At 32.6% G+C, this 16,728-nt stretch overlaps 2 protein-coding genes across 5 annotated transcripts in view; one reads left to right on the top strand and one right to left on the bottom strand.

Moving 5' to 3' along the window:
- Positions 1-4,643, bottom strand: part of LOC140987214 (G-type lectin S-receptor-like serine/threonine-protein kinase At4g27290) — a 7,465-nt gene extending 2,822 nt beyond the window's left edge. For 2 of the 4 annotated variants that reach the window (XM_073455639.1, XM_073455640.1), the window contains exons 1-7: positions 3,060-4,641; positions 2,808-2,951; positions 2,567-2,697; positions 1,891-2,101; positions 1,353-1,590; positions 1,122-1,272; positions 693-1,047 (exon numbers count right to left, since the gene is read on the bottom strand). In XM_073455639.1, the coding sequence (XP_073311740.1) occupies positions 742-1,047; positions 1,122-1,272; positions 1,353-1,590; positions 1,891-2,101; positions 2,567-2,697; positions 2,808-2,951; positions 3,060-4,323 (2,445 nt within the window). In that variant the 5' untranslated portion in view covers positions 4,324-4,641 and the 3' untranslated portion in view covers positions 693-741. Of the gene's footprint in view, positions 1-559; positions 1,048-1,121; positions 1,273-1,352; positions 1,591-1,890; positions 2,102-2,566; positions 2,698-2,807; positions 2,952-3,059 lie in introns of those variants that run through there. The other 2 variants (XM_073455638.1, XM_073455641.1) reach the window with 2 other exon arrangements.
- Positions 4,644-9,788: 5,145 nt separating this feature from the next.
- On the top strand, positions 9,789-10,154 carry LOC140988497 (calcium-binding protein KRP1-like). Its single transcript, XM_073457503.1, has one exon. The coding sequence runs from the start codon at positions 9,789-9,791 to the stop codon at positions 10,152-10,154; it is 366 nt and encodes a 121-aa protein (XP_073313604.1).
- Positions 10,155-16,728: the final 6,574 nt, after the last annotated feature.

A 16,728-nucleotide genomic window follows, 5' to 3' on the forward strand; every position in this document is an offset into this window, starting at 1 on the left:
ATATGTGTATTAAGACATTAATTAAATATCACAATTTATGAAATTAAAAATAAAATAAAGTATCATATTAATGTGTTTGTAATATTTGTCGTTGATTCAACTAAAATAATGAAATAAAGTTATTTTTATTTTCAATATCAATCTTTATATCAGAAAATTGAAAAGTCACCTAAATAAATAAATAAAATATTAATGAAGTAATGGTGAATTAAAGATTAAATAAGTAAATTAACAATTCAAACTAATATTTCACTTAAATAAATAAATAAAACATTAATGAAGTAATAGTGAGTGAAAGGATAACCAAGTAAGTGAAAGGGTAACCAAGTAAATTCACAATTCAACTCATATATTTATAGTTAGTATATAAATAAAACATTAATGAAGTAATAGTGAGTGAAAGGATAACCAAGTAAGTGAAAGGGTAACCAAGTAAATTCACAATTCAACTCATATATTTATAGTTAGTATAGATTGCAACGAACATGATGGCTGATTAATATAAAACCAAGTGAACCACTGGAGATTATTCAAAACCATTCCGGGGGAAAAAAGAAGGGGATCCAAAATATCAGAAATATAACGTTAAACAACGTACATTATTTCATATTTGCCTTCTAGCTGTAGGTTGGAGAATTCATTAAGTAACATTGCAGTGTTTGTGCTAAATTAAAGGTAAAGGGTAACCGTACCGGGTATCCAACAGGTAGATAAGAGGATTCGTGCTAAACAAATTGTTTCCTATCTTGCTTCCAGCAATGTAATGGTGACTTCATTTGCTGAAATCCCGGCATTTGTCCTAGTTGGACTCTTAGATGCGAGAACTTCTCTTTCAGTGAAGAAACCGGGTTGCTTAGGTGGAGGAAAGAAGCCTTCATTGCTCAACATCGTTACCACAGCGGACATGATTGGTCTATCTTTTGGATATTGTTGCACACATAACAGACTGACATGGATCGTTCTTCGCATTTCGTGAATGTTACATGTTTCAGCTAGGCAAGGATCAACCAGTTCCAATGACCTTCCTTCTTTATAAAGTGTCCATGCCTGTAAAATTTAGTGTATGAGGAATGAATTTTACATATATTTTTCACAATAATAGCTCCAAGAAACAACATTACATGTCCAAGAAGGTTGAGGTTGTGATCAGTGTGTATAAATCTTCTGTTACTCATTCCCGTCACGATTTCAAGAGCTAGAACACCAAAACTGAATACATCTGATTTTGTTGAGAACATTCCATCTATTGCATATTCTGGGGACATGTAGCCACTGTAATAGAGTATTAGCCAGAAAACAATGTCACAAGCAATGAAATGCCATTACTAACTCGGGGATTTTTAGATGCTTACTATGTTCCAACAACTCGGTGTGTCTTAGCTGCAGTCTCATTCCCTCCAAAACTTCTAGCTATACCAAAGTCTGATATCTTCGGGTTCATGTCAGAATCTAGTAATATATTGCTAGCTTTGAGGTCTCGATGGATAATTTTCAACCTAGAATCTTGATGCAAATACAATAGTCCCCTAGCGATTCCATTTATAATATTGAAGCGCTTTTTCCAATCAAGTAGAATTTTTTTCTTTTGATCTGTCCAATATATTCATGTGGTTAGTAGTCCTGTTGAATGCTGGAACATCAATGCTAGACTTATAAAACATGAACATGCTAGCTAATATAAACTCCAGATATTCTCGATCACTACTCTAGTTATGTAATATTTTGTTTTCCTCTACAATCGCAATAGAATTATCAGATTTCCAAAATAAGGAACACATTATATAAAGAAACTGTCCTAACAAGTTAATTAACGGCTTAAGCCTATGGTTTTATCCATAATTCTAATGCAATCCGATTCTCAATCTGACTGAATGCAGTTGGAATTCCTACCAAATAAAATCGTGTCGAGGCTTTTGTTGGGCAAATATTCATAGATCAGCATATTTTCATTTTCTTGGACGCAGCCTCCTATAAGCCTGACAAGATTCCGATGTTGAAGTTTGGCAATAAAGACGATTTCATTCTTGAATTCATCAAGTCCTTGCATGGAGTCCTTGGACAACCGTTTCACAGCAATTTCTTGTCCGTCTTCCAGCATGCCCTAAGCTCACAATATATTCATGTCATCATGTTAAAGGCCTTGACCGAATATGAAACAATTGTGTGCCTTTCCATGCTTCAAGCCTTTTCAATTTTTGTACTTTTCTTATTACTTTTGTGCAGGTTTTTTCATACCTATGAAGTTTATTAATCCCAACTCTAGATAAATAAATGAAAAAAAAGTTTATATACCCAAAGAATAAACATATCATATTTGGTGGAAGGTTCACTATTCACATAAAAACAAGATTTTGTTTCACTCTGTTACATATCTCTCTATGCACGCAGTTTGCATTATAAAAGCCTTATTGTGCAGATTATTTTAATCTCAGTCATATGTTGTCTACTGAGATTTATTTAATCAAAAGCTTTTTAATTTTTGTCGTCGATGATTGAAAACTATATACTGATTTTAAAATGTGATGCTTTAGTGTTTACATAACTGTACAGAGCTGGGCGATTTTACCTTATAAACTGGCCCAAAGCCACCTTCCCCAAGCTTGTTGTCAGTTGCAAAGTTATCAGTAGATTTCAAAATATAAGATAGATCGAACAATGGTACCTCCGAGTTTTTCTCTTGAATTGAATGATATTTTCCTGCAATGGAAATTGGATACTCATTCTTCGTATCTCCTGATTATTAGACTCACTTTACTTTCTTTGTGACTATTGCTTTTCTTCACCGTAAAGCTCCCGCAGTATCTTACCTTGTCTACTGATCGTTGGATCGATGGACCTCTTCCGAAGATAAAGAGAGAGGCTCAATCCTATGAAACCTATCCCCAGTGCTGATGCAAAACCTGCAGTGAGTATTTTTTTTCTCTTCTTTCTTTCATGGTCAGCAACACTTTCTATGCAATTAAAAAGGTATAATATCACTACAAGCATTATCAAGGGATCAAAAACTGCAGCATACTAAGATAAATATTGAACAATTTCTTGATGCCATGAATCGTTACCTGCTTCAGTTGAAGCCATCCTGATATAAATATCCTGTCCATCTGAAACCATACTCTTGACGTCTATCAATTCTTCGTACCAAATCAGACACCCGTTACCTTTAAGTATATCCAACAGTGTGTAGGCCATACAAGTGCAACTCTTTAAGCATTCTGCTCGGCATTCTTCTAGTGTCATGTTTGTGTTGTTCCGAGTAGACATTGCATCTGGAAGCTTGATTCCTGAATACTTCAGAAATATGTCTCCCTGGCAACTCAAATTTGTTCTTCGAACACATCCATTATTCCAATCTGCTTTAGCCCAGCCTTCTGGATCTTTAGGCACGAACCTATCCATACAGGTACATAATGGAGAATTTGCGGTACTGCAACTACCATATGCACCACATAACCTATAAGTGTCACAATTATCTGCCGGGAAACTGATGTATGTTATCCAACTTTGAGTACGATCAACCCACGTCCAGCGTTCTGCAACACCACCTGGGCTTATCGCAACTATAGTAACAAATGATTTGTCAATGGTTTCCTGGAAATAGCGAACCTCCTTTTGATTCATCACAAGCCTCAACCTATACATAGGAATTTGAAAATCAATTGGCCCCCCGCTGAAAATAATTCCATTCCAAGGTCCCATCCTAGACCGTATTTTTGAACCTTCTTTCAGGAGAATTTGTGGATATCCTGTTGGATCCAAGTGAAGGCTCAACTCTCCAGGAGAAGGGTCATCGTCGCTTTTCCATGCTCGGAAGTAGATCTCTGTCCCTGTTACTAAGTTCCATCCAAACTTCATTCCAGGAAGAGCCACGTTAGTGGGATAATCAAAACTCTGCCAAAGGAAATTCTCCGGCCTATCATCGTTCGCATCCCTTACGACTAAATTTCCAGAGTCTAGCAACTGCGCAATTGGTTTTTGACCTGACCCCGACTTATTTGATGACCAGACGGTGTCATTGGTGTCACTGAGTAGCACCAACAGTCCTGGTTGAACAACCTTCAATTGACCTTCTGCGCTTGTCAACGGAGAGTTTCTGTTGGCGACCCAAACGATTTTCCGATCTGGAACATTTTTGTACCACATACCCACGTATCGATTCATTGAATTTCCTGGTTTGAAAAATCCCAGTTCAAAAACTCCATCTGACGACACCAAGGTCTCACCATCTCTAATAATCTCATCAGTTGTTAGCGTATCAGTTGCACCGAAAGCTATCCGAAAAATGATCAAGAGTATCAAAGGTAGGCCCTTTTGTGAAGTTTTCATCGCTGCAGCTAGTTTACATGGAGGAGGTGTTCAAATGAACATTCATCCTGGCCAGCAATCTCAGTTTCTTCCAATTATGGGCCGTGAAAGCGCAGCCGGTCAGTCATCCTCTATAATATGATAATCTCCACGTCTCTTTTCTTCGACATATATTAGTATTTTTGATCTGAAAAATCGACTGTCCCCGGCATGGCGGCATTGACCCGGAGAAGAGTTCGTCCAATGGATGATGATTCCGTCCAATGTTTCTTCGATATTTATTTATTTATTTTTCCTTTCTTTTGGATGACTCATTGACGTAGAAGTATGAAAGACCTTGGTTCTTTCCTAGCTTTGTGTAGAGTACCTTCAATCGATCGACTTTATAGAATTCGAATAGACTACTCAACCCAAAAACATCATATCCACATTGGGTTTTTTAAAATGAAAGATATAGTTAAAATTACATTTAATTATGACAGTATAATAAAAAAAAATTAATTTAAAAAATTTTTAATGAGTGTACAAATTTTGTAAAATTATCTTCTTCTTTTTTAGTTGTTCTTAGAACATATTATATTAAATTTTAAGTTTTAAAACTAATAAATTATTATACATAATAAACTATTTTTAGATTGTCAATAGCAAATTATAAATTTACAAATCATCAATTTACACTTGGTCAGGTGTAATTCTCAATGAAATACGTTCTGTATTTTCCTAATCTAATCTAATATCCATTGATATAATTTTTATCATTTTGATTATTAAATATCTTATTAGTTATTTGTATTTCATTATAAAATGATCACATATAGAAAATAAAATATAAATCACTAGTATTTTTTTCCCATCATTTTAATAAACAAGACTATTTTTTAACTTTGTGCAAAAAAAAAAAAAAAACTAATTTTAACCAATCAACAAAACAATATAATAATTAAAATTTGGAGGTTACTAATCAGTAGTGTTCAATCAATGGTTGTCACTGAATATCTTTGGGGTAAAAATTTACATGTTAAAATGTTAAATGGAAGTATCAAGAATTTTGAGTAGTTTACAAAACTCTGTTTCGTTTTTTGATGTGATTTGGTTCAGATTCGAGTGAAAACATGAAACAATGTTACAACCTTTAGGTAAAACTCACTCTCAAAAGCTAGCTATTGATGGGAAGGTGTTTAAGAGGTTATAAAATCACAAGACAAGCTTTTCACAAGTGATGTGTGACGAAATCATGATATGTTACAATCCATCCCCTTTCCAGAACTGACGTCCATGGACCATGGCGGTTGGTGACTTCACGGACCCCACACACATGGAGGTAGCATCCCTCCCAAGTGACTTCGCGGAACCCACACGTATGCGAGCAAAAACCCTCCCCACCCCACCTGACCTGAATGAAGGTCATCCCCAGGGAACTAAAGTTCTGATTCAGTTGTTACAAATATTGGGTAGAACTCACCCTCGATGAATCTGAAAATGAATCCATGGGGCGTACACTCGCTTTCCTTAAGAAAATATTTTCTCCCATCACAATGATGAACTCAGACTAAGCAAATGTTCCTAAAAGATATAATTGATTCCTATTAATGTTGTTTCCAAAGTGCATGCTTGAAAACAACCCTGAATACCTTTAATTTCTTCAAAATTGCTAATCAAATGTTTTTATATTTTTTCTGCTTTATAAAAATATCCAAACAACATGTATTCTGAGATAAAACTGTTTCCGCAGAAAATGGAAGGAAACTTATGTGTAGATTTTTCAATCTCTTTGGAAATGTTGAATGATTCATTATTTATAGTATTTGAATATTTCTCTATGAAAGAACACGTCTTTTGGATAATATTCATTCAATCAAAAATCTCAAGACACCCAAAACATTGAAGGAACACTATAATTAACCGCTTCGTGACCAAGTGTGCTGAGTTCCTGGTTCCATCCCGAGAAGTTCCTTCAAACCTGATTCCTTCCATTCTTTTCCATTACGATTCCTTTCCATTTTTATGGAAATCACCAACAAGCTATGAATTATTGGTGTTTGTAAAATTGATTGTGTAGAAGTTTGCAAGAAAATGGCGGTCAAAGCATCGACAAGCCACTCTTCATGGTGTCTTCCCATGGCATTGGTTAGACTGGACTCTTTTGTGGTTAGGTTGAATCCCAAGGTTTGCGAAATTAACAAGGGGTAATCTACGAAGCAATGATATTTGTTTGGGAAAAGCCTTGCTTGTACACTGATTGGTGAGGACTGAGTTGAAGCCATCACAAATATAAACAGGCATGCTCCGTAGAATAAACTTCATTGGTTAATTCAAGTAGAATACGTGAACCCCAAGTGTTTGTACAATTTTTATGGAATGCGGGCGTGCTAGTTGCTACAAACATCAATTTATATAAATAATATAACTTCTAAAAGTTCAAACGACATTGGAACCATATTTGATCGTAAGTTATAATCTCCTAAGAAAATACTACTATTGAGGTAAAGGCTGGTGTCTCACAAAATGAAAGAAGAAGTAGCAGGAGGGAAGGATAGACCAAGGAGTCAGTGGGGTGTCATAAGCCATTGGGTTGGTTACGTCAGTTACTTCTGTTATGGTTTGTGATGAGCTTCAGGTATATCGGTTGAAGAAGTCATCGATCTGGCCGGGTATATAAAATACACAAGGGATCATTGATCAACTGAGACTCAGAGAAATATACAACACCTTCGCAATATGATCACCAAGAAGATGATTCAATAAGAAGGCAGAAAGGTCATCAAGCTTGAGAAGAAAAAGGAGCTTATGCTTTGATCGAGAGTAAAAGAGATCAAGGAGAATAGTCTTGATTGTGTACTCTTGAATATTGGTTTCTTGTCTCATGTTTTGTAAACAAGACTTTCTGGTAATTGAAAAACAAGAGCTGGCCATCTTTCTCCCGTGGACGTAGGTCGTTTCAAGGCCGAACCACGTAATTGTTCTTGTGCAGTTTACCTTCTTGCGTTTGATTGCATGATCTCGCATACACTCTGGTACAGAGAGTGTCTCGAAGCCATAATTGCCATCTGTGATTTGGTCCAATTCTTAACAACTACGCTAAAAAGGGAAAAAAGAAGTCTGGAAATTGAAGACAGGAAATCCGAACATAATTTTTGTATCTACAATAACATGTAGGAATTTAGAAAGTATAAAATTATATTAAAGTTGCTAAAAATGCTGGAAACTGAAATGAATATTGAAGAAAATATCTAGAATATAAAATGAAAAGGTGAATTTGCTTGAACTAATGCTATGGAATTTTTGCAAAGAGTTTGCAAGTGTTGTATTATTGAGTTACTTTGTCTTCTTTTCTGTTGTTTGTTCATGTTTTTGCTCTCAACTTGAGCGGTTTCCCCAATTCAATGATTTGCTTCAAGTCTCTTCCATTTATGCCACTCACCATAAATTAATCTCACAATATCCTTGCTAGCTTGTTTGCTACTTACTTGATGGACCTTTGTCTTTCAAGCTATCTTTAGGTCAAACAAAGAGCAAATAACAAAAAATGAAATGATGAAGAAATGAATCCAGTGAAGACATTAAAAAAAAAAGAAGGGATCCAAATATCTGAAGTATAATGTTAAGCAATGTACATTGTTTCGTATTTGCCATATAGCAGCTGTTTGAAGAATTCATCAAGTAAAATTGCAGTGTTTGTGCTAAATGAACGGTGACGGGTAAATGCATATGGGTATCCAACAGGTAGATAAGAGGATTCATGCTATACAAATTGTTTTTTTATCTTGCTTCCAGCAATCCAATGGTGACTTCATTTGTTGAAATCTCTGCATTTGTTCTAGTTAAACTCTTACCAGCAAGAACTTCTCTTTCCGTTAAGAAACCAGGCTGCTTGGGTGAAGGAAAGAAGACTTCATTGCTCAACATCATTATCACGTCAAAAAGATCCTTAAATACATTAAGAGCATCTCAAATGTTGCATTATGTTTTGAAGGATCAGATTTTACACTCAAAAGCTATGTCGATTCACGTTATGCAGGTGATCCTGATAAGAGAAATTTACTACTTGTTATATGTTTACACTTGCAAGAAGAACAGTAAGCTGGGTTTGAAAACTGCAAATAGTTGTCGCATTATCTGCAACTGAAGCAGAATATATGGCTGCTACTCAAGCTTGCAAATAGATAATATGGATTAAAATATTATTGGATGAGATCAGGCACAAAACAGAGATTGCTTTTTTCTTTTATGACAGCTAGAGTGCATTACACATCGCGAAGAATCCCGCTTTTCATTCCAAAACTAAATATGTTGGAGTTCAATTTCACTTTGTACGAGAAGTAATAATAGAAAGAAGCGTGGATATGCAGAATCCATACAAAAAATAACACATATGATGCTCTGACCAAGCCTGTGAATTCTGATAACTTTGAATGGTGTAGATTCTCAAGTGACATAGCCGAAACGTAAGCAGCAGAGAATGTCAAGATTGAAAAGATATGTAGAGATACGGTACATTCTCAATCAAATCTTCAAGTGGAAGAAATATCGGAAAAAGAATAGCTAGTGACAGACAAGAAATTAAATGAGGTAGGTGGCTTTGTTGACAAATTAAGATGGAAGGAAACTACCGATATGCGGTTTCACACAGACGATCTCCTCATTCTTATTATAATACGAATCTCAAGTATTCTTCTCTTATCTTATAATCATTCTTCTTGGAGTACTTAGTTCTATAATAGTTTTGAATTGTTTTTTTTAATTAAGAGAGTGTGTTATCTTTGAAAACACATTGAGTGATTGTACATAATAAAATATTATAGTGAATTTTTTTCATCTTGCATGTGGTTTTACCATAACAATTTTTATGAGTTTTTCAAGTAAATCTCGGTGTCAATTTTATTATTTATTTTCATATTTGTATCTGAAGATTATGCACCTGAGAGTCCGAGACCAACAAATTTGTATTTAATCATGTCCTATAGTATATAATAAGTTTATTAGACCAATTATTGAAAATCACGAGTGAATTTTTTTTTTAATATTATTTCAGGGTACGTTAATTGTTATATATTAATATTTACAGTTTACCAGGGAACTGAATTTAACTTCGTGTAACAACCTATGTATTGTGGAAAGTTCCAAGTTCTCGGGGGTACAAGATGGCCTTTTCGCCTTCTTGACAGTTTTACCCTTCCAGAAAACGACCACCGCCAGAGAGAAGGGAAGAAAATTTTTAGTGCATTAAATGCCAGGCCAATTGCAACTTTCCTCGAAGCAAAACAACTCCTTGCCGTCTCTTTGCGGGTAACAATCTGTACATTAGTTGTTCAACTCTGTCCCTCTCCTTCTAAGAAGCCTCACCCACCAGCATTCCTCCCCCCCCCCCCTATATTACACCATCTCCTTGACGATACCTGAGCCATCGAACAAGAATCCCATTCTTGAAAAACACAAACTTTGAATCCCCTCTATCTCAAGATAAAAAAGGAAACAAAGTCCTTTTAATGGCGTCCGCAGGTCGATCCGATTTTCAAGATTTCTTGCCCCTGATGGCGGGAAAACTTGGTGGGGATGGCTTGATTGGGGAACTCTGCAATGGGTTTCAGCTGTTGGTGGATTCTGACAAAGGGGTCATCACATTTGAGAGTCTTAAAAAGAACGCTGCTTTACTGGGGCTTCATGAATTTTCTGATGATGATCTTTATAACATGATTAAAGAAGGTGACTTTGACGGAGACGGAGCTCTAAATCAGATGGAATTTTGCGTGCTAATGTTCAGATTGAGCCCCGAGTTGATGGAAGAGTCCCAGTTTTTGTTGGAAGAGATTCTTCAGCAGGAGGGTTTCGAATACTTTGACTTTTCTTTGTAACTATTCTAACTTTTATGAAAACGTAATTCTGACGATTGTTGAGTTGTGTGGGCGATTATTGGATTAAAATATACACAAATTTAGTAAAGAATAATGAAATTTAGTTTGATCCTTTGGATGCAAACATACTGCTGTGCTGATTTTTCCGCATATACTTGTTGTATGTTATGAACTGATATAACGATTATATAAACAGTAGATAATTTTGAGAATAAGCAAAATATCGGTGGTTGTAATTGATTTCATTGTTGGTGACGGAACCTTATTGTGAGCTATGTAGCAAGATTGATCGGGCGAAATTTTTTTCATCTTGTTAAATTTGGTGTGTTGGACTAGACCACCATGATTCACAGCATCAAAAAATTTTCTTCTTCTAATGTTTAACATTTCTATTGTGACATAAGAGCTTATGATATTTATTAGGTCATTTTCTGAGTGGTTCCGATATGGAGTTCCTGTCTGACAGATACTAGATTTTGATCTGCATCAGCAAACCTTAATGGCAGCAGTAATTGCCTATGTCCTTGTATTGTGGAACTTAAGTAATTGTTTAAAAGCCATAGTATCTATCAGTGGATGTTCTTCATATGGAATTTCCGACCTAGAAAGAAACGATGGTAAGTTTTGTGATGACACTTCCTTGTGGTTGTAATTTGGAATTGGGCCCTGAGTAAGTCTCAGCTAAGGTGACACTATTTTTTTCTTGAAAGTAATTTGAGTTTCTTATGGTCCTCTTTTTTGGGCAAAATTTGTTTTTGAGGACTCAAACAACCAACTTGCGAAGATAGATTCTGTTTAGAGATGTGTTTTATGAAGCCAGGCCTTCCAGGCACCGATCCTTGTGAAAAGGGTTTAAAAGAGACACAAAGGCAGTTTTATACTTTCTAATGAGACTCACAAGGTTGTTTGGCCTGAAATTTGAATGGCAATTGAGACCGTCTCTTTGTCGCTGATCTTCATAGAAAGGGACTGCTTATTATCCTTTCTTGAAGAATTAAGCAATGAGCGGGTGCAGATCACGTGTAGAAGCTTCTGCTCAATATCTGTGACAGGTAAGGAAGGAATGTGCCGTCATCTGTGTAGCCTGTGGTTAAACATTATGAAACAGAGTTGCAATGCTATAGCCTGCGTATATGTACGCATGTAATGAGCAAGAAAACATGATTTTAATTGAATTTTCTGCATAATCCCACCTTACAGCAGAGGAGAAGCAAGGCACATTTTGTACTTCACTTCCAATCAATTGCCAATCCATTAATATGGTAGGGCTTTGTAGCTAGTCCTTCAGGTTAGCAAGGAGAAGCAGCAGACAGACATGGCCAAAGATGTAATCCAGATATACCAGTTTCTATTGTTCGCCATGTGAGTTTGTTAATGATTAACTGGTGAAATATGTGTGAAATGATACTTATGTTAGAATTCGATACAATAGAGGTGACAGAGATGGGGATTGACAAACATCGGATTTCTGTGGATTTATGTTTTTAGGGGGGAGCCCGATTCACCGCTTTGGTTCTTAACAAGAGCATCGATTTAAGGTTAGAAATACAAAAACAAAGAATGATGCATTAGATATATGAAATGCTTAAATTTATTCCACTATCATTTCTGGAGTCAATTTGGTGTTATTAGCAATTAGTTTTCCACTTGTTATGGAAAGAATCTACCCTGGTAAGGTGCCGAGTTAACCAAGTTTGGAAAAAGTCTTGATCGATCGCGGTGAGTCAGTGACTTCACATCATACGTTGAAATGGTTGGGGTCTTGTATAAAATTATCAATATTCCAATTGAGAGTTATCCCATATTGATGTGAAAGCCATTAGTTTGCGAGTCACAACCAAAAGTGAACCCGAAAATCACATTTTCCGAGAAAAATTTATTATATTTTTTTCTTTTTTAATATACTAAGTGAAGATGATTATAAAGTGGAGACAAAATTTAACCTTTACTTCTCTTCAATATATATTAACAAGAGAAGTAACAGAAGTTTTCTCCAAACGTATGATATCAATAATGAATCTAGGTTGAATTAAAAATAAATATTACTATTTAATAAAGACAAAAGTGTAGATCAAAATTGTATGCAATATTCTTCATTTTAATTGTGTTTCAACATTAATCAATCAATACATTTTTTTTTTTTATCCATTTTCTTTAATTTTTTGCTAGCCAACAAGCGTATACGATGAACTGTGTACGTGTATGCTCTAATTACTTATTGACGTTCAAGCTTCCAAGTCTTATTTCTTTCGATGATCATGTTTTGAGAAGGGTGTGATTGGCATACGACATGATTAAATTAAGTTTCCTAAAGAATCATCAGTTCCAACATCCATGTCAGTCTGATATTATTATTTTATAAGAAACCCACCATTTACAATTTACATAGATGTTTGGGAGTTTCGAGGAAGTTTGGTCAATTCGAAACTGTTTGGCTTCTTGATGCAAAAGCCAACCAAAGATCATTCCAATGGTGGGGCCTCTGTACAAGAATTCAAAAAGCAGACACGAGAATAAAACCAAGTACTTGAAAACATTACTGTCATGAGTATTTTGGTCACCTGTGACGCACTCCTAATTTCTTTTCTTCACCTACAATTATCCACACACACTAGCATTTCCTATCACGCAACACAAGAACCATAAGCCACACACTTCTTTCACTTAATTAATCTATTATCTATTACTATATAAATATATGATTTTATATGTGAATTTTCCTTTTATCTCTTTATTAATTACTTGTTTTTAATGTTGTTTATCTTATTAATTGTTTGCTTTTAATTTTGTCTACCCACATTACAATATATTATTTTTAATCCAATGATTTATTTTTTTATTTATCTTTTCTTACGTCAATTAAAATTTAAAAATACTTCATTGTTGAATTATGAATTTTCTTTGGTTTCTTATTATTTTTTTTTCATGTCCCCGTTATTTATTTTTGTGACTTTGGCTATCACTTATTAGTTTAAAAAATATTTTTTGCAAAAAAAAATTTCTTTAATAAAATATGGTTAAAAACTTTATTGTCATATATCATTTTTATAAAAAAAAATTCTAATTTTTAAATCTCTTTAATTGTTACAGTTTGCTAGAATTTATGTGTTTAAATAAAAAAAAAATTTGAACCAATATTTTTTGTGGTTTATATTTATAAATTATATTTGAATAAAACACGGTAAAAGATCGTTGTGATTAGACCTTTCAATTTGGGTTGGGTTTGTCTATTTGGCCCACATCGCCAAATAATTTAAGTATGTTGGGTTGAAATTTTGTCAACTTATTTAAAGGTGAGACTAAATGAGTCCGGACGAATTTGTATTAAATATCAATATATCTATTGTTATCGCTTTTCAATCATGAATTCCTCATATAAAGGGAATATTATCATCTTGATTTTAAAATTATGATGTTACTATTAATTGCTTGCTTTTATTGTTGTCTACCCACATTACAATATATTATTTTTAATCCAATGATTTATTTTTTTATTTATCTTTTCATTATGCCAATTTAATTAATTAAAGTTTAGAAATAGTTCATTGTTGAACTGTGAATTTTTTTTGATGCCTTATTAAATTTTTTTTCATGTCCTTGTTATTTTATTTTATTTTTTGTGATATTGGCTATAACTTATGAGTTAAAAAAATATTTTTTTGCAAAGGTTTATATTTAAAATTACTTTAATAAATTACGGTTAAAAAATTTATTATAATATATCATTTTTATAAAAAAAAGTTTTTAATTTTTAAATTTCTTTATTTATAACCGCTGGCTAGAATTTACGTCTTTAAATAAAAAAAATTTTAACCAACATTTTTTGGCGGTTTATATTTATAAATTATTTGAATAAAACAAGGTAAATGATGGTTGTGATTAGACCCATCAATTTGAGTTGGGTCCGTCGATTGGCCCACACCACCAAACAATTTAAATGGGTTGGGTTGAAATTTTGTCAATCCATTTAAAGGTGGGCCTAAATGAGCTCACATGAATTAATATTAAATATCTATATATCTAATATTGTTTTTCTAAAAGTTCTTAAATAATGATTTAATACATTTATTCGACACTTCAATATTAACATTTTAAAATATATTAATTTTATATTATTTGTGTGCAACACTTCTAATAAAAATTCAATAAAAAATCTAAAAATGAATTAGGGAGAGCATAAAAAATTACACAATTAATCAAAAGACAGAAAATAAAAACTAAATAATTGTCTATTACCTGTAAACTACTAATAACGACTTCTAAAGATTGAAGTTGGTGAGAGTGGAGGTCACTATGTATTAAAAAAATAAAAAGTTAATGCTTGAATGAGTCACACTGCAAAGTTAGTTAAATAAAAACGAAGGATAAAGTGGGTTAATAAAAATATTATAATAGGACTAAGTTGAATGAGACTCATATATATAAGTATCTCACTTGGTCTCACCTTATGTTTTGTCACTGTACAAAGCGAAAGTTTATGCACTGTAGTGTTTTACATTTTCTTAATTTTTCTTTTGATTTCAAATTTAATTTCATCATCTATTGGTCTTTAAAATATTCTGATTTTTTTTTATTTTAAAATATAAATTTTCAAATAAATGAAAAATGATTTTTTTTTCATACTACTTGTGTAGAATATCAAGTATATATTCTACTCAAATGTCTTATAAATTCATATGATATAGTAAAAGGTTATTTGCATAAACTTATTTGTTGAGTGCAATAATTGATCATGTTGGGTAGAGTAATTAAAATGTTGTGCTTCAACTGTTGTATTATTTAAAATATTTGATTTGCACTGTTACCATAATCTATAGGTTTTGATAAAACAGTAAACGCTTGAGCCTACAATTGGTATCAGAGCCAAGATCGCGACTTTGATTTTCATTGATTGCAATTGGTGCAATTATTAGGAGATAGATTGTTTGGTACAATAATTGTCCACGATGGATAGGCGCTTGAGCTGTTGTATGATTTAATTAAAGATTTGACTTGCATAGTTACCATCATTTATAGCTTTTGGTAAAGCGACAAACGTTCGATCCTATATTATTCGATTGTAAAGCTAGAAGAAACATGTTGCATCAACTTTTAGTTTTGAATTGATCCCTTACATGTTACTCGATTTTTAAATTTAGAAGCATTCTACAATTTTCAAATATTATTATATATTGAATTATAATTTATCCCTTTCAAATTGGATAAATATACAATAAAACTCATGTAAATATTATTAACAAAAACATTTAAATGAAATATTGGATTTGTCGATAATCAAAATAAGAAATAAACAAATTTTGATCATTGAGTGAGAAATAAGATATTTAATGCCACAATGAAATAGTGCACCTACATACATTTATCACTGTATTTTGCAACTAAAATGTCAAAAAAAGTCTCCACATATTATTTTTATATCATATTTAAAATAATTATGAATCCTAAATTTTATTATTTTGAGTTGGCTTTTGTAATGAAAAATCATTGTGAATAAATTGAATTTAAAAATTCTTATATCTATGTATATTACATATTAATATATCAACCTAAGTCCAGGTAATAAAAAACTACAAAATGAACTTATTCATCTTCAATATACACAAATTATATAGTAAAGATATGTGAAATTTAAGACAATGAAGTAGAATATATGTTCACATATAACAAAATATATACACAAGAAAAACAATAAATAAAAATAATTTTCTAGATATAAATATTTTTTTATAACTTTTTACAGTGAGTTGGAGAAGATAAAAGAGAAAAATTATTAATTTTTTTGGTTACACAAAAAAATAGAAATTAAAGAAGTTTTTGTCATACAATGAATTCAGTTTTCAAATTAAATGTATGTTATAAAGTTATATTTATCGTTCAAACTTTATAAATGCAATGAATTTTTCTCAAGATATGGGTACACAAATGTTCCCGTTAAGATATTTAAACAATTAGAAAAATTAAATATATTATTTTTCTTGAGGTAATATCAATATGACATTAGTAATTTGATTGTGCTAATTATACTTATGACAATATTTTTTTAAATCAATTCATCAGTACTTTTTATGTGATGATAGATTGTTATAATAATTAGGGGTGAGCATTCGGTCTGTTTTGTTACCGACCAAACCGAATTAGTCATAATCGGATCGAACCGAAATATTTAGCAATAACCGAACTGACCGAATTAATTTTCATAACCGATGAAAATCGAACCAAATTAAAATCGTTTAATTCGGTTGATGATCGGATTACCCGATTAGTTTTTAAAAAAATTTGTGATTTAACTTTAATTATATATGTAATTTTTTAACACTACAGTCTACACAAATGCATAAAAACATAAAATCACATACATCACAGATTTTTCTTTAGAATTAGGGCTGGTTTTAAAATTTAAAAGTAAAAATTAAAAAATATAATAAAATTGATAAATAATAAAAATTTATTAAATAATAGTATTTATTTTATCGGTTAATTCGATTAGCTGATTTCAAAATTTTGAAAACCGTAACTGAACCGAATTAACCGAATTTTTTTAATTTGAACACCGAATTTTCGAATTGACTCGGTT

This window comes from Primulina huaijiensis, chromosome 11 (assembly GCF_012295235.1).
Source record: "Primulina huaijiensis isolate GDHJ02 chromosome 11, ASM1229523v2, whole genome shotgun sequence".
NCBI lineage: Eukaryota > Viridiplantae > Streptophyta > Magnoliopsida > Lamiales > Gesneriaceae > Primulina > Primulina huaijiensis.